The sequence below is a fragment of the Macaca mulatta genome, chromosome 1 (genome assembly GCF_049350105.2).
Source record: "Macaca mulatta isolate MMU2019108-1 chromosome 1, T2T-MMU8v2.0, whole genome shotgun sequence".
NCBI lineage: Eukaryota > Metazoa > Chordata > Mammalia > Primates > Cercopithecidae > Macaca > Macaca mulatta.
In genome coordinates, this window is record NC_133406.1 from 58587917 (window position 1) to 58605842 (window position 17926).

A 17926-nucleotide genomic window follows, 5' to 3' on the forward strand; every position below is an offset into this window, starting at 1 on the left:
TCCCAGCACTTTTGGAGGCCAAGGTGGGAGGATCACTTGAGGTCAGGAGTTTGAGACCAGTCTGGCCAACATGGCGAAGCCCCATCTCTCCTAAAAATACAAAAATTAGCTGGGAATGGTCGTTTGAACCTGTTATCCCAGCTACTTGGGAGGCTGAGGCATGAGAATCACTTGAACCAGGGAGGTGGAGGTTGCAGTGAGCCAAGATTGCGCCACTGCACTCCAGCCTGGGTGACACAGCAAGACCCTGTCTCAAAAAAAAAAAAAAAAAATCAATTGACAATATTCATGAGCCTCTAATTATGGGCTCTCTTCTGGTCCATTGAGCTATATGTCAATTCTTTCATCAATACCATACTGTCTCTAATAGTGTAGTTTTATTTATTTATTTATTTGAGATAGAATCTCACTCTGTTACCCAGGCTGGAGTGAAGTGGCGCCATCTCGGCTCACTGCAACCTCTACCTCCTGGTTCGAGGGATTCTCCTGCCTCAGCCTCCTGAGTAATTGGGATTGCAGGCGCCCACCACCATGCCCAGCTAATTTTTTGTATTTTTAGTAGAGACAGGGTTTCACCATGTTGGCCAGGCTGGTCTTGAACTCCTGACCTCAGGTGATCCACCCGCCTCGGCCTCCCAAAGTGCTGGGATTACAGGTGTGAGCCACGGCGCCCAGCCTAATGTAGTTTTATATTAAGTATTAAATCAGGTAGGATGAGTTCTTCAATTTTATTACTATTGTTTTGTTTTGTTTTTGAGACAGAGTCTCACTGTCATCCAGGCTGGAGTGCAGTGGTGCAATCACAGCTCACTGCAGCCTTGATCTTTTGGGCTGAAGCAATCTTCTCATTTCTGCCTCCTGAGTAGCTGGAACCACAGGCACAAGTCACCTCACCCAGCCTTTTTTTTTTTTTTTTTTTGGTAGAAATGGGGTCTCTCCATGTTGCCTGACTGGTCTCAAACTCCTGAGCTCAAATGATTCTCCCGCCTCAGCCCAAGTGCTGGGATTACAGGTGTGAGCTGTTGTACCTGGCCTATAACTCTTTCTCAAAATTGTTTTGGTTATTTTATTTTCTTTGCTTTTCCATATACATTTTTTTTTTTCTTTTTTTTTTTTTTTGAGACAGAATCTCACTCTGTCACCCAGGCTGGAGAGCAATGGCATGGTCTTGGCTCACTGCAATCTCTACCTCCTGGGTTCAAGTGATTCTCTCACTTCAGCCTCCCAAGTAGCTGGGACTACAGGTGCGTGCCACCATATCCGGCTAATTTTTGTGTTTTTAGTGAAGATGGGGTTTCACTATGTTGGCCAGGCTGGTCTCAAACTCCTGATCTCGTGATCTGCCTGACTTGGCCTCCCAAAGTGCTGGGATTACAGGCATGAGTCACTGCGCCTGGCCTGCTTTTCCATATAAATTTTATAATTTATATAGAATATTTATTTCTTTAAAAGTATTCTGGTGGTATTTTTATTGGGATTATGTTGCATCTATAGAAAGTAAAATGAGAATTGACATCTTCACAATATTGAGTTTCTGGTTCATGAACACAGTGTATCTCTTCATTTATTTAGGTCTTTAATTTCTTTCATCAATCTTTTGTATTTTTCAGCACAAAAATCTTGCAAATATTTTGTTAGTTTTATACCTAAGTATTTTTGTGCAATTGTAAATGGTACATACATAATTTTTTAAAATTTTAGTTGTTTATTACTGCTATATATGAATAATATCAATTTTTGTATATTGACCTTCATTGACCTTATATCCTGCAATAAGTGAGGTTTCACTTATTAGTTCTTGGAGCTTTTTAACAGATTCACTGGGATTTTCTACATAAGCCATCATATCATCTGTAAATAGAGGCGGTTTATAGTGTTTCTTTTTCTTCCAAATTTGTGTTTCTTTTTCTTGCTTTATCACACTGGCTAGGACTCCTAGTACAATGCTGAGTATGGGTGATGAGAATGGACATCTTTGCTTTATTCCCAATCTTAGAGGAAAAGCTTTCAGTCTTTCACCATTAACTATGATGTTAGATGGTAGGGTTTTGTTGTTGTTGATGTTAGATGTCCTTTATCAGGTGAAGAAAATTTCCTTCTATTTCTAGTTTGTTGCAAGTATTTACCACAAATGGAGATTATCACAATGTTTTTACTATACCTATTGAGATAATTGTGTGGTTTTTCTTTTGTATGCTCTTAATATAATAAATTACATTTTTGACTGTGGAGCCAGCCTTGCATTCCCAGGATACACCCCATTTGGTTGTGATGTTTTATCTTTTTAACATATTGCTGGATTTGATTTGCTAATATTTTGTTGAGGACTTTTGTGTCATTTGGTTGAGGATTTTTTTCATGGGAGATACTTGGTCTGTAGTTTTTTCTGTCATTCATTTATTCTTTCTCTCTTTTTTTTTTTTGAGACGTAGTCTCACTCTGTCGCCCAGGCTGGAGTGCAGTGGCCGGATCTCAGCTCACTGCAAGCTCCACCTCCCGGGTTCACGCCATTCTCCTACCTCAGCCTCCTGAGTAGCTGGGACCACAGGCACCTGCCACTTCGCCCAGCTAGTTTTTTGTATGTTTTAGTAGAGATGGGGTTTCACTGTGTTAGCCAGGATGGTCTCGATCTCCTGACCTCGTGATCCTCCCATCTCAGCCTCCCAAGGTGCTGGGATTACAGGCTTGAGCCACTGCGCCTGGCCTATTCTTTCTCTTTTTTCTTGTACTATCTTTGGTTTTTGTGCCAAGATAATGCTGAACTCAAAAGATTGTTTTGGGAGTATTTTCTTTTTCTTTCTTTTTTTTTTTTTTAGACAGAGTCTTGCTCTGCCACCCAGACGGGAGTGCAGTGGTGCAATCTTAGCTCACTGCAACCTCCACCTCCCAGGTTCCAGCAATTCTCCTGCCTCAGCCTCCTGAGTAGCTGGGACTACAGGCATGTGCCACCATGCCCAGCTAATTTGTGTATATTTTAGTAGAGATGCGGTTTCACCATATTGGCTAGGCTGGCATCAAACTCCTGACCTCATGATCTGCCTACCTCGGCCTCCCAAAGTGCTGGGATTACTGGCGTGAGCCACCACGTCCAGCCTATTTTCTTATTTTCTATTTTTTGGAGGAGATTGTGTAAAATTGGTGTTACTTTTTTCTAAACATTTAGTGGAATTCAATACTGAAACCATCTGGATCTAGAGTTGTATTTGTTGGAAGTTTTAAAACTATGGATTGAATTTATTTAGTAGTTAGGGTCATTCAGATTATCTATTAATTTGTTCATCTTCTAGTCTCTTAAGGTGGAAATGTAAATTACTAATTTGGGAACTTTCTTCTTTTTTAAAATAAGCATTTTAGTGCTATGAATGTTCCTCTAAGCATAGCTTTATCTGCATCTAACAACTTTTGTTATATTGTATTTTCATTTTCTTTTAGTTCAAAAATCTTTTCTAATTTTCCTTGGGTCTTTTTCTGTCACCCATGAATTACTTAGAAGTATTGTTAATTTCCAAATATTTGTGGATTGTCCAGGTATATTTCTGTTACTGATTTCTAGTTTAAATTTATTATGGCCTGATAACATACTTTATGTGATTTCTATTCTTTAAAATTTGTTCAGGTTTGTTTTGTAGCCCAGAATGTGGTATATTGTGGGGAATGCTCATGTGCACCTACAAAGAATGTGTATTCTGGCCAGGCGCGGTGGCTCATGGCTGTAACCCCAGAACTTTGGGAGGCCAAGGTGGCTGGATCACCTGAGACCAGGAGTTCAAGACCAGCCTGGCCAACATGGTGAAACCCTGTCTCTACTAAACATACTAAAATGAATGAGGGATGGTGGTGCATGCCTGTCCACCCAGCTACTCGGGAGGTTGAGGCAGGAGAATCACTTGAACCCGGGGGGCGGAGGTTGCAGTGAGCTGAGATCCCACCACTGCACTCCAGCCTGGGTGACAAAGTGACAGCCTATCTCAAAAAAAAAAAAAAAAGAATGTGTATTCTGCTGTTGTTGTCTGGAGTGTTCTATAAGTTAAGTTATAGAACAACACAGTGTTGTTCAAGACTTTTATAACCTTGCTGATTTTCTGTCTACATATTCTGTCAATTACTGAGAGAGGAGTGTTGAAGTCTCCCAATTTACTTATGCATTTATCTATTTTTTCCTTTGTTTTTATTATTTTTTGCTTCATGTATTTCATTAGGTGTATATACATTTAAGATTGCTACATCTTCTTGATGAATTGACTGTTTTATCATTAATTAATGTCCCTCTTTGTACCTGGTAATGCTCTTTGTTCTGAAGTTCCCTTTGTCTGATGTTAGTATGGCCATTTTTGCTTTTTAAACAGTCTGTATTTGTGTGGCATATCTTTTTCCATTCTTTGAACTAATATATATAATTATATTTAAATTTTTTAAAAATATAGCATATGGTTGGACTTGTGTTTTTATCTAATCTGACAATCTCTGCCTTTTAGTTTGTGTATTTAAATCATTTATAATTAATGTAATTAATAATATATTTGGATTTAAGTCTACCATCTTATGATTTATTTTGTTTTTCCCCTTTGTTTTTTATTCCTGTGTTCCCCTTTCCTGCATTCTTTCAAATTGTTTGAATTTTTTTTGGCATTCTATTTTAACTTATCTATTAGATTTTGATTCTTTGTACCAATTTTTAGTGGATTCCTGGGCATTTACATACCTAAAGTTTTAGAGTCTACTTACATATCTAAACTTCCATAGTCTGTTTAGAGTTAGTATTTTACAATTTTGAGAAAAGGTAGAAGCTTTCACTATACAGCTTGTTTTACCTTACTTACATTTTTTTGAGACAGTCTTGCAGGCTGGAGTGCAGTGGCATGATCTCAGTCACTGCAACCTCCGCCTCCTGGGTTCAAGCGATTCTCTTGCCTCAGCCTCCTGAGTAGCTAGGATTACAGGTGTGCGTCGGCATACCCAGCTAATTTTTGTATTTTTAGTAAAGATGGGATTTCACCATGTTGGCCAGGCTGGTCTCGAACTCCTTGAACCTCAAGTTATCTGCCCGCCTCAGCCTCCCAAAGTGCTGGGATTACAGGTGTGAGCCACCTTGCCCACCTAATTTTGCTTTCAATAGTCATACATATTTTTAAACGTAAGGGGATAAAAACGGTCTGTTACATTTACTCATATATTTGCCATTCCTGTTGCTTTATCTTCATTGTTAAAATTTCAACTTTCACTCTGATAAAATTTCTTTTCTGCTTGAATAACTTCATTAGCGTTTCATTTAGAGCATGTCTTTGAGTGATAAATTCTTAGTTTTCTCCATATGAGAATGTTTCAATTTTATCTTCTTTTTTTTTTTTTTTTTTTTTTGAGACAGAGTTTCACTCTTGTCGCCCAGGCTGGAGTGCAATGGTGCGATCTCTGCTCACTACAACCTCTGCCTCCCGGGTTCAAGTAATTCTCCTGTCTCAGCCTCCCGAGTAGCTGGCATTACAGGAGCCTGCCACCACACCCAGCTAATTTTTTTGTATTTTTAGTAGAGATGGAGTTTTGCCATGTTGGCCAGGCTGGTCTCAAACTCCTGGCCTCAAGTGATCTGCCTGCCTCGGCCTCCCAAAGTGCTGGGATTGTAGGCGTGAGCCACTGTGCCCGGCCAGTAAATTTCTGTTCATTATAAATTACCCAGTCTATGAGATTTTGTGATAGCAGCACGATACAAACTGAGACAATGGCAAAGGGGCTTTTTTTCAGCTAAGAATCTTGAGAAGGGGAGATTATTGTGAATTACTCAAGTGGGCTCTTAATGTAATCACAATGTGCCTTGTGATTGATGTATCTTGTTCAAACTTCACTGCACTTCTTGAATCTGTAAATATATGTCTCTCACCAAATTTGGGAAGTTTTAGGTCATTATTTCTTCAGATATTTTTTTCTGTACCAGTCTCTTTTTCTTTTTATAAGATTTCAATGACACGAATATTCGACTTTTAAATGGTGTCCTATAAGTCTCTGAAGCTCTGTTAATTTTTTTCTAATTTCTTAGTTCTTCAAATTGTATAATTTTTATTGATTCATCTGCAAGTTCATGAACTTTTCTCTCTGTAATCTCCATTTTCCTCTTGATCTCATCCAGTGAATTTTTGTTTCAGATATTGTATTTTTCAGTTCTAAAATTTCCATTTGGTTTTTTTAAAAAATAGCTTATTCCTCAGCTGAGAACATGAGAACATCCATCTTTCCACTTCTTTCTTTGTTTCTTTGCTTCTCTCTCTCTCTTTAGTTCTTTTTTGAGACAGAGTCTTGCTCTGTTGCCCGAGGTAGGGTGCAGTGGCATGATCATAGTTTACTGCAGACTCAACCTCCAGGTTAAAGCTATCCTCCCATCTCAGCCTCTGAGTAGCTGGGATCACAGGGGTGTGGCACCATACCCAGCTAATTTTTTAACTTTTTGTAGAGACAGAGTTTCTCTATGTTTCCCAGGTTAATCTTGAACTCCTGGGCTCAAGTGATCTTCCGCCTCAGCCTCGCAAAGTGCTGGGATTACAGGTGTGATCCACCACGCCTGACCTTTCCATTTATTTCTGTTATGTACATCTTTACCTCATGGAGCATGGTTAAAATGTGTACTTAAAGTATTATTATTATTATTTTTAGACAGGGTTGTGCTCTGTTACTCAGGCTAGAGTGCAGTGACGTGATCATAGCTCACTGCAACCTAGAACTCCTGGGCTCAAGTGATCCTCCTGCCTCAGCCCTCAAGTAGCTAGGACAACAGGCATGTGCCACCATGCCCGCTATTTTTTAAAGTAATTTTTTAGAGAATGGATCTCACTATGTTACTCAGACTGGTCTTGAACTCCTGGTCTCAAGGGATCCTCCCGCTTTGGCCTTTCAAAGTGTTGGGATTATGGGTATGAGCCAATGCACCCGGTCGTGTCTTAGAGTTTTAGCTGCCTGTGCTGCTACAGCTGCACAACTGGATCTGGCTTCAGGGTGATGAAATGAGAAAAAAGAGAGAGAGAGAGAAAAAAGAAAAAACAACTAGCGCTTCCCCCATCCCTACACTCACTGGGCCACAGTGCCCTGTGTTAGGTGCTTTTGTTGCTGCCCAAATGCTTCTACTGTGCAGCTCTGCATCTGGAGTCACTCTCAGGACAGAGCTTGGGAGAGGAAAGACACAAAGAAAGAAAGAAACAAGGATCCCACCCATACTTCCCCAACTCACAAGGACCCATTTTCCCAGTCCTCTGACCAGAGAGACAGAGTTTAACTCAGAGATTTTGTTGCCTGTGCCTGCTGCATAGTTCAGCCCTTAGGTCACCTTCGAGTCAAAGCTGGAAGACAATAGAGAAAAAAGAATTCGGGGAAACTCACTCAAATGTTGTTTTTCCAGTGTTGGGAGGTAGTTGCTTTTTGTATTTGTCCAGTGTTTTTAGTTTTAATTGGTGCAAGAGCTAGACTAGAGTGGGCTTGCTCTGTCCTAGCAGATTGCGTAGACTCTCTTACTAGGGAAATTAGGATTGCTTGTTGTTAATTTCCTTTATCATGAGAAGGAAGTGTCTTTCTATTCTGTATCTGCTGAGTATTTTTCTTTTCACTGATGTGGAATTGTTTAACAAAAGGTTGATATCATATAATTAGAGTGTTTGCTTTTGGGTCGGGGGTGGTTTGAGACGGAGTCTTGCTCTGTAGCCCAGGCTGGAGTGCAATGGTGTGATCTCGGCTCACTGCAACCTCTGCCTCCCGGGTTCAAGCGATTTGCCTGCCTCCCGAGGAGCTGGGATTACAAGCGTGTGCCGCCATGCCCGGCTAATTTTTGTATTTTCAGTAGAGATGAGGTTTCATCATGTTGGCCAGGCTGGTCTCAAACTCCTGAACTTAGGTGATCTGCCTGCCTTGGCCTTCCAAAGTGCTGGGATTACAGGCGTGAGCCACTGCACCTGGCTGGACAAAGTTATAATTCGATAGAAGAATAAATTCTGGCATAGTAGAGTGACTGTGGTCAACAGTAAGGTATCATATATTACAAAACAGTCAGAGGAGAGGCTTTTCAATGCTTTCAATGCAAAGAAATGGTAAAATCTGCTGAGTTTTTTGAAAAAATAAAAAATAGACTTTGAAATACCAAATGCCATTGCAACATCTAATGACATATTTATACAAATTTATACAGGTTTCTTTCTTTAATCTTTTAATTTCCAAGTGGTTAGATATTTTGATCATCTTTTTCTAGTTTTATTGGATGATAATTAGAGAACACGATCTAAATGTCTTCTCCTTTTGATAATGTGTTGAGGGATTCTTTTGTGTGTATAGACCAGGAAGATTAATGTTATAAATTTTACTATATGTTTAATGGCTATTTGAAATAAATTTATATTCTCTACTGCATGCAAAGTCATCTATTAGACCAGACTTGTTTATTTACTTATTTATTTTTCTTTTTTGTATATTTTTAAAGTAGAGATGGGGTTTCGCCATGTCACCCAGGCTGGTCTTGAACTCCTGGGCTCAAGCAATCCTCCCTCCTTGGCCTCCCAAAGTGCTGGAATTGCAGGTGTGAGCCACCTCACTCAGCCAGACCAAGCTTATTTAATTGTTTTATAGTATCTCATTGTACGATTATTACAAACTTGTTTTATCCATTTTTTTTAATGACTGTTTGTTGTTTCCAGCTTCTTGCTATTATTAACAGTGCTGTTATGCACATTCTTACTCTAATATTGTGTTTAGATTTATAGGCATATTTACCATTTTATTTGCTCACCATCCCTTGCATCTCAAACTTTCCTTAGGAAATTATTTTTCTTTTCCCTAAAAGGGAAGGAAAAAACAAAACCTTTAAAGGTATTATTTAGGAGTTTATCCTCTAGGGAGACACAATTGGTGAAACCATCTATTTTTGTTTATCTCTAAATAAAGCAAATCTGCATTAAATGATAGATTTGCTGGGAACTTGGGGGTTGATGTTTATTTTTGTTCAGCACTTGGAAGGTTTATCCCACTGTCTTCTGCTCTCCACTGTTTCTGTGGGGAAGTTGGCTCTCAGTCTCATTGCCATTCTTTCATTGACAACTCATTTTTTCTCTCTTGTCTTTGTCCCCAGAGCATGCTGTGTATTGTTTACCAGCTGTGAAAGTCTGTCTTCACCTTTTATCTCACCTTCACTTCCTCAATGCTTTGTCCTCCTGTTTCAAAAAGGCCATGACTTCTTGAGGACACTAAGCACATTTTCTTAAAATTTTATGTTATTTGTAGCAAATGCTTTTCAGATATGTACTTTTCTTCTGAGTGTGATTTTTCCAGGTAAAAGTGAGAGGGGAGACACACTAGGCAAAGGGAAAGGCATGTGCCCAATGATAGAGGAGAGAGAGTCCATGCATGGGGTGAGGTTGGGGGTGCTGTGCAGGGCTGGTGATCAGACCTGGCCTGAAGAGAGGTGCGGTCATGCCAGATATTAAGGATGACAGGGGAAAGCCTGGAAGACAGATGCAGTGGTCTGAGGGTGGGTGGGTAGTGAGAGCTTGGACAGGCCAGAGAGAAGGCTCTTCTCACTGATCTGACACATTCAAGTGTGGTCAACAAGCTTTGGCCTCAGATATTTTCCTCAAACCAGGTTCACAGACCAAGTGAACATTTCCAGATTTCTGTGAGATGACAGAGAACAGGGAGGTCTGGAGGTGATGGCAAGATGAAAGGAATAGAAGGAGAAAAAGAGAGAGGATAATGAAGAGAGAGACAAGAAAGAAGGAAGAAACCAGGGGAACTGGGGGCCTGGGCAAAGGAGCCTAGAGTCCCCTCCCCTGGAAGCACTGTGGGACTTGTGAAGAATGGCTTACCTGGAGTGGGTAGCTACATTCATGGGTTTCTGACTCTGCAGGGGGGTTTGCAGGCCCTGGGAAATCCTGGCATCCTTCCCCAAAGGCTACGAAATGATCATGGACTATCTGCTCCAGAGGCTGACTCCACACCAGAGATCAAAGGACCAGGAGCCCAGGCACAGAACAGAGATCTCACCACTGATTGTATGGAAAGGCCAGCAGAGGGGGGCTGGGGTGGGGAAGGGGACTCCCTGCTCTCCTGTCCTCAGCTGACTTGGGCTCTTTGGCCTTGACCTTTTAGGTATCAGTGTTTGGTAGAACAGTCTAATGGCAGTCTTGGAGTTGGGTTACAGGGAGGGTTTTCCAGTTGACTTAGCTTTGTCAGGGAGATAGAAGAACTGAATCCCCCAGTTCCTCTTTAACTTTCAAAGATGGTAAGAGACTAAAACAACCACCATGATTAGAAGAGTGCTTTAAAACAGTGACATTCTAGAAATTGCCCTTCATTTTTCTGGCTTACACTAATGTAGTCTTCACTTGCTCTAACAGCATGGGTTTTACTGGGGAAATCTGTCATGGTGATGGATTGTGGAAAGAGATTTCCTGGTGACGGGACCTATGAGTTGAAGATATGATAATGCCTCACTCTTCTCCTCCCTCCCAGGCCACCAGAGCCATCCATGAGCTCCTGCTGGAACCCAGTCGGCGGATGGAGGTGCAGTCCTTCTTCTCCTCCTTGTTCATGGCCTTGCTGTTCCAGATCTCCTTTTTGGTGGTTGAAGTGGACACTGAAATAAGCCAGGATCAGCAACACATAGCTGAATGTGTGGACCCTATAAGGTACCTTTGGTGTTTGCTAGTGATTATGCTCCAGGGACCATCAGCTTAGCACCTTCGCCTGACTTGGTGTCAGCCTCCTAGGCCTGAATACCCTTTGTACACCCTCCTGCCAGGGCACTTAACATGTTCCCCATGCGTCATTTCAAGAAGTCCCCCAGGACTTAAAAAAATATATATTTTATTATTATTATTTTTAGAGACAGGGTCTTGCTATTTTGCCCAAGCTGGTCTTGAACTCCTGGCTCAAACCATCCTCTTCTCTCAGCCTCCTGTGTTGCTGGGATTACAGGTGCAAGTCCAGCTATCTGGACTTTTTAGAAAAGACTCCTTCTTTAAACTTGGCCTACTAGGCTGATGTAGAGATTCTGCACCAAAATGAGATCAATACCGTGGATAAAACACACATCCGAGTCCACAGACCTGGATTGCATTCCCCACCCTTCTGCTGGCTCCTTGTGTCACCTTGTAGATGCCACATCTCTCTTGGTCTCAGTTGCTTCGCTTGTAAAATATTAGCCTGGGTCTCTGGGGGCTGTCCCACACCAGCAGTTCATGATCCTGAGAAAGTTTTGGGAGTCAGGCAGGTGGCCAGTGAGGGAGAGGAGCACAGGTGGTGAATGACTTCCTATCTGTTTTTGGCCCTTTCTCCAGTTCTACCGTGGAGGCCCTGAAGACCTTGATGCGAAGTTCTGGGTATGGGGACTATGTGTCTTCTATACAGAGACATGGGGGCTGGTGGCTTCTTGTCAATCCTGAAAGACACTATGACGGAGTCACTGTGCTGGCCAGGTGAGCTGCACCTGGGTCCGCGGCTGGAGGGCCATGCGTTCACTTGGCCTGCTCCTGCGGCCCAGGCCTTACCTGAACACTGTGCTCTTGTTGGTAGGTCCCTGGTCATCAATAACTGTTGGCACAACCGCCCCCTCTTCAGCTCCATCATCAGATTCCTCCAGGACCCAGACTGCAAGAATCACTTAACGGCCCTTGTGTTCCTGACAGAGGTGACTGGCTCTTGGTGGGAGGGGGGCAGGTGAGGGTGATCCCTCTGTGAGACAGCCACACCCAACAGACGCCTCCTGGAAAGGCCACTGACTCACTGCTAGGAAGGGTTGGGGGACATGGCTAACGGTTACCTTGAGCCGGGGGCTTTGGTGCCTTCTTGAATCTCACAGCAGTTTGACTCTGCCCTGACTTTACAGAAAAGCACAGCTCTCTCCTTCAACCACCTCAGCCTTGAGCAGCCTTTTAAAATTAATCCTTGCTTAGCGATTGACTCAGTACAATTCAGCCACCTGACAGAAAAAAAAGAAAATAGGAAATTTAGAAAACATGGAAAAGTATATCAAAAATTATACAACCATTACTAAGCATAATCCCTAGAGGAAACCACATTTATTCAGGTTTTTGCCTATACAGAGGGGTGTGTGTGTGTGTGTGTGTGTGTGATAGTTGAAATCATTTTCTACTAATATTCTGTATCCTGCTGTATTCAAATATCTGTCTATGTCATTACATGTTCTTTGTAACATACATTTTTAAATTTAGTTTTATTTTTTGAGACAGGGTTTCACTCTCTTGGCCAGGCTGGAGAGCAGTGGTGTAATCATGGCTCACTGCAGCCTCCGTCTCCTGTTCTCAAGTGATTCTCCCACCTCAGCCTTCTGAATAGCGATGCCTACAGGCATGTAGCACCACACTTGGCTAATTAAAAAACAAAATTTAATATAGAGAAGGGGTCTCGCTGTACTGCCCAGGCTGGTCTTGAACTCTTGGACTCAAGTGATTCTCCCACCTCAACCTCCCAAAGTGCTGGGATTACAGTTGTGAGCCACCATGCCTGGCCTATAAATGTAAATGTTAATGGTGATTATAATGTTTCATCACAAAGATGATCTATAATTTATTCGACATTCTGTTTCCAATTTTACAAGATTATAAATAACACTTTAATGAACATCTCTGTCAAAAGTTTTTGCCCATATTCCAGATTATTTCCTTAACTATTGAATATAATAAGTGGAACTATTGGTTCAAAAAGTATGAATGTCTTCTATAACTTTTAACAATAATGCCAAATTGCTTTCCAGTAGAGCTGTACCAATTTAGATTTCCACCAACAGTATTTGGGAGAATTTCAGAGTTTCTGACCCACTACAGCTTTAAATGGGATCCTTTTAAAATTCAAGCCACCAGATTTTTTTTTTTATAACAGGGGCTGGACTACTTTTGAACATAACCACAGAGATAGAAGATAATACATTACTAATACCAGGATGTAAACAGATATTATCCCAGTGTGTCGTCGTGTGCCCTTATGTGGATTATAGGACATTGGTGTCTTGTTGGAAGGTGTCCACTGCTAGAGGCTGACCTGTACATGTTGGTATGGGGTACTGAGATACACATTCAAGGATATATGTCATGTTGGCAGAACTCCTGCTCAGGGTGTGGGAATGAGACATGTAGGATGCAGAACCCTGACTGGAAGGGGATGGCTTAGTCCAGTGGATCTCAATCATTTATGAACGTCATATCTCGGGGAAGCTGTTTAAAATGCAGATTCCTAGGCCCTGTCCCCAGAGACTTGGATTCAGGAAGTCTGGGGTAAGGCCCAGAAGCCTTTTTTGCTGGTGGGTTTTTTTTTTTTTTTTGAGGTGGAGTCTCTCTGTCGCCCAGGCTGGAGTGCAGTGGCATGATCTTGGCTCACTGCAACCTTTGCTTCCCAGGTCAAGCAATTCTCCTGCCTCAGCCTCCTGAGCAGCTGGGACTACAGGTACGCATCATCCGCGCCCAGCTAATTTTTGTATTTTAGTTTCACTACATTGGCCAGGCTGGTCTTGAACTCCTGGCCTCAAGGGATCCACCTGCCTTGGCCTCCCCTCTCAAAGTGCTAGGATTACAGGCATGAGCCATTGTGCCCACCCTCCAGAAGTCTTCATTTTCTTTTTTTCTTTTTCTTTTTTCTTTGAGACAGAGTCTTGCTCTGTTGTCCAGGCTGGAGTGCAATGGCACAATCTTGGCTCGCTGCAGCGTCCACCTCCTGGGTTCAAGTGATTCTCCTGCTTCAGCCTCCCGAGTAGCTGGGACTACAGGCATGCACCACCATGCCCAACTAATTTTTGTATTTTTAATAGAGACAGGGTTTCACCATGTTGTCCAGGCTGGTCTCGAACTCCTGACCTCAGCTGATCCACCTGCCTTGGACTCCCAAAGTGCTGGGATTACAGACATGAGTCACCACATCCAGACGAAGTCTTAATTTTCTAAAAGTACTCCAGTGGTTGCTGTGCGACAGGAAGTGCTTGGACCCAGCTTTGGGAAACAGTACAAGGCACAAGCCTGCGTGGGCTGGAGGCCACCATGAGATAGCTGCCACTCTCTTTAGAGCAGTAATTCTGAACCCTGGCTGCATATCAGTATCCTCCCGGGAGGTTTCCAAAATGCTAATGCCAAGCCCCCACCCCACCCCTCACTCTCTGTCAAGTTTTTCTATTTGAATCGATTTGGGACAGGGTCTAGGCATCAGTTTGTTTTAGAAGCTCCCAGGTTTAAAGGGATGTTCTAGAAATACAGCTAGGATTGAGAATCACTCTAGAATTTCCCCAAGTGTCTGATACCCAACTGAAACAAAGGGACAGACGATAGAGCGTTTGCTCATCTGCCACCCTGATTGCGGTTTCAGGCTGACAACGGGGAGGGGAGGTCAGCGTGCTTGGGAAGAGGCTGGAAGGCACACCCCAGTAGCGAGATGGGTGAACCCCATTCTTAGCAATCAGAGAGAGAAGTAGTAGATTCTAAAGTGGAAAGCCAGTGGGGTTTTAGGTACCAGGTAAGTAAGTAGGTCAAGATCTGTTAAGTGAGAGACCATGGCTAAGAAAGCTTTCTAATATTCCCCAGCCTTTGTCACTCCCTGATTGTTGCTTCGTTATCTTTATTCATTTCCTTGAGATGATCACAAGTAGAAATATTTAAAAGAGAAAAGGTTGTGTGCTTTTCTTCAGTGTACTCAAGAAACAGCAGAGCTCTGTTATTTTATTTCTCTCTAATTCTGTGAAAAGGGTGTTATTTAGCTCTATTTTGTAGAGAACGAAAGTGAGGCTCAGAGAATTTAAGAAGTTACTTACTCAGCTAGAGAGTAAATTAGGGTGGATCTGCCTGACTGCCAATCAAAGACAGATGAAACTGCTGAGATGTTAATGAAGACTTCTTTGCCATTAGCAACATGTAAACGTACATTCATATGTGCATGCATACATGCATGCTAAAGCAAGTACATATATTTTAAATGTATCTGATTGACTTTTGGCTTTTAAAATGTTATTTTATTATATAAAAGATATTTTCTATCTCACAAGTCATCAAGCAATAAATGTTATTTAAAATAATCTATATACACATATAATACAAACAAGCAAATTAAACCATGGAAACTGATTATTTATTTATTTTTAAAATTTTATTTATTTTATTTTTTGAGATGGAGTTTCACTCTTGTTGCCCAGGTTGGAGTGTAATGGTGCAATCTCAGCTCACTGCAACCTCTGCCTCCCAGGTTCAAGCAATTCTCCTGCCTCAGCCTCCTGAGTAGCTGGGATTACAGGCGCCCACCACCACACTCAGCTGATTTTTTGTATTTTTAGTAAAGATGGGGTTTCACCATTGGCCAGACTGGTCTCAAATGCCTGACCTCAGGTGATCCACCTGCCTCAGCCTCCCAAAGTGCTGGGATTACAGGTGTCAGCCACTATGCCCGGCCTATTTATTTATTTATTTAGTTTTGAGAAGGAGTATCGCTCTGTTGCCCATGCTGGAGTGCAGTGGCATGATCTTGGCTCACTGCAACCTCTGCCTTCTGGGTTCAAGTGATTCTCCTGCCTCAGCCTCCTGAGTAGCTGGGATTACAGATGCCTGCCACCACGCCTGGCTAATTTTTGTATTTTTAGTAGAGGCAGGGTTTTGCCATGTTGGCCAGGCTGTTCTCGAACTTTTTCTTCTTTTTTTTTGACATGGAGTCTTGCTCTGTCACCCAGGCTGGAGTGCAGTGGCTGGATCTCAGCTCACTGCAAGCTCCACCTCCCGGGTTCACACCATTCTCCTGCCTCAGCTTCCCGAGTAGCTGGGACTACAGGCGCCTGCCACCTCGCCCAGCTAGTTTTTTGTGTTTTTTAGTAGAGACGGGGTTTCACCGTGTTAGCCAGGATGGTCTCGATCTCCTGACCTCGTGACCCGCCTATCTCGGCCTCCCAAAGTGCTGGGATTACAGGCTTGAGCCACCGCGCCTGGCCCTGTTCTCGAACTTCTGACCTTAAGTGGTCCGCAAACTGATTTTTTAAATGCAGTCTTTTTTTCTCTTCTTCTTTTGCCTTCTCCCCTCCTACTACATTCAGTCTATACCTCCACCTCTTCATCTCCCAAGTATCTCAAATGCAAGCAACCAAGTATGTATCCTTCTGCATGCTCAAATAATCACACACACATAATAGATGTTGACAGATTGTTTTCCAAAGAAACACTAACAATTCACATTTATCTCAGGGAAGTGTGAGAGAAGGGTTTCTCTCTCTTCTAACAACAAAGCTTAACCCTTTTTAGATGTTTGTCCTCCTGGCAGGTATAAAGCAGGGATGTCCAATCTTTTGGCTTCCCTGGGCCACATTGGAAGAAGAATTGTCTTGGGCCACACATAAAATACACTAACACTAACGACAGGTGATGAGCTAAAAAAAAAAAAAAAAAAAAAAAATCGCAAAAACCTCATAATGTTTTAAGAAAGTTTACAAATTTGTGTTGGACCACATTCAAAGCTGTCCAGGGCAGCGTGGAGCCTTTGGGCTGTGCGTTGGACAGGCTTGGTGTAAAGCAATACCTTATTGCTGCTCTGGTTTGCATCTCCCTGGCTCCTATTGATTTTGAGCATTCTGCATATAATTTTGTGATTTGGATTTGCCCTTCTGTGAATTCCTTCCCATGTCCTTTGCCCATTGTCCTATTGAATTGTTTGGCTTTTTCTTGTCTACAATACTACTTTAACTCCTGATTTTCCATTTGCACGACTACACATGTTTTTCCATCATAATGTTTTCCATCATGTGCATGCTAGTCTATCCTTAAACAGAGTGCATGCCAGGCTGGTCTATCCAGGTGAATGTACTGATGTATGTAAGTCTGAGCCAGCCTACCTGTGCAGACTCAAGGTGTCCTTCTGGCATGTTTATTCCAAAGCATGTGCACTTAGAGCAGGAGTTCTCAATGCTGGATGCATATTCATATCTCCAGGAGAACCTACCCTAATACTTGGGGGCCAACTCAGTCCAATTAACTCAGAATCTTGGGGGTGATGTGGGGTCCAAGAATCAGCATTTTTAATAGCTCTGCAGGTGACACAAACATGCATCACTTGTTCGATATCACCCAGCAGAGCCTGGAGTCCCCAGCGCTGTTGAATGATCATTACAAGGATTTCTTCCTTTTTCTTTTTCTTTTCTTTTTTTTTTTTTTTTTGAGGCAGAGTTTCACTCTTGTTGCCCAGGCTGGAGAGCAATGACACAATTTCAGCTCACTGCAACCTCTGCCTCCAGGTTTCAAGCGATTCTTCTGCCTCAGCCTCCTGAGTGGCCAGGATTACAGGCATGTGCCACCACACCCGGCTAATCGTGTATTTTTAGTAGAGATGGGGTTTCTCCATGTTGGTCAGGCTGGTCTCGAACTCCCAACCTCAGGTGATCTGTCTGCCTCGGCCTCCCAAAGTGCTGGGATTACAGGCGTGAGCCACCATGTCTGGCCAACAATGATTTCTTAATAATTCTCCTTTCTCCCCCTCTCTTTTAAAAAATTATTATTCTGGGAGACTGTCTTTGACTTTTCTCTTTTGCCTTTTGAACAGGTCAGTAAATCTGTGTTTTGCAGTGTTCTTCAGGGTCATCCTTTCTCCATTCCCACTACCCTGGCCTAGTCCAGACCCTTATTACCTGTGCTTGAAGCAATTATTTTAACTTTTCTTAGAGACAGCGAGTCTTGCTATGTTGCCCAGGCTGGTCCCCAACTCCTGGCTTTAAGTGATTGTCCTGCCTCAACCTCCAGAGTAGTTGGGATTACAGGTGTGAGCCACCATACCCGACTGGAGCAACTCCAAAAGATAACATGCTGGTCTCTTTCCTCCTAGGATCTTCTGTCAACATAACACATTTCCCAGGTCCAACATTCCTTGCCAATGGAATCCTCCTCTGGAGTCGGATCAGCACCCAGTTGCCCTTCCCTCAACTACATTATGCTTAGCT

General features: G+C 42.5%; 1 protein-coding gene across 2 annotated transcripts in view; it reads left to right on the forward strand.

The window, feature by feature from the left end:
• The window catches only part of LOC100427155 (maestro heat-like repeat-containing protein family member 7), a 47900-nt gene that overhangs the window by 19322 nt on the left and 10652 nt on the right, over positions 1–17926 (forward strand). For both annotated transcript variants that reach the window (XM_078002564.1, XM_078002566.1), the window contains exons 10-13: positions 9869–10013; positions 10474–10649; positions 11301–11438; positions 11536–11650. In XM_078002564.1, the coding sequence (XP_077858690.1) occupies positions 9869–10013; positions 10474–10649; positions 11301–11438; positions 11536–11650 (574 nt within the window). The remainder of the gene's footprint in view (positions 1–9868; positions 10014–10473; positions 10650–11300; positions 11439–11535; positions 11651–17926) is intronic.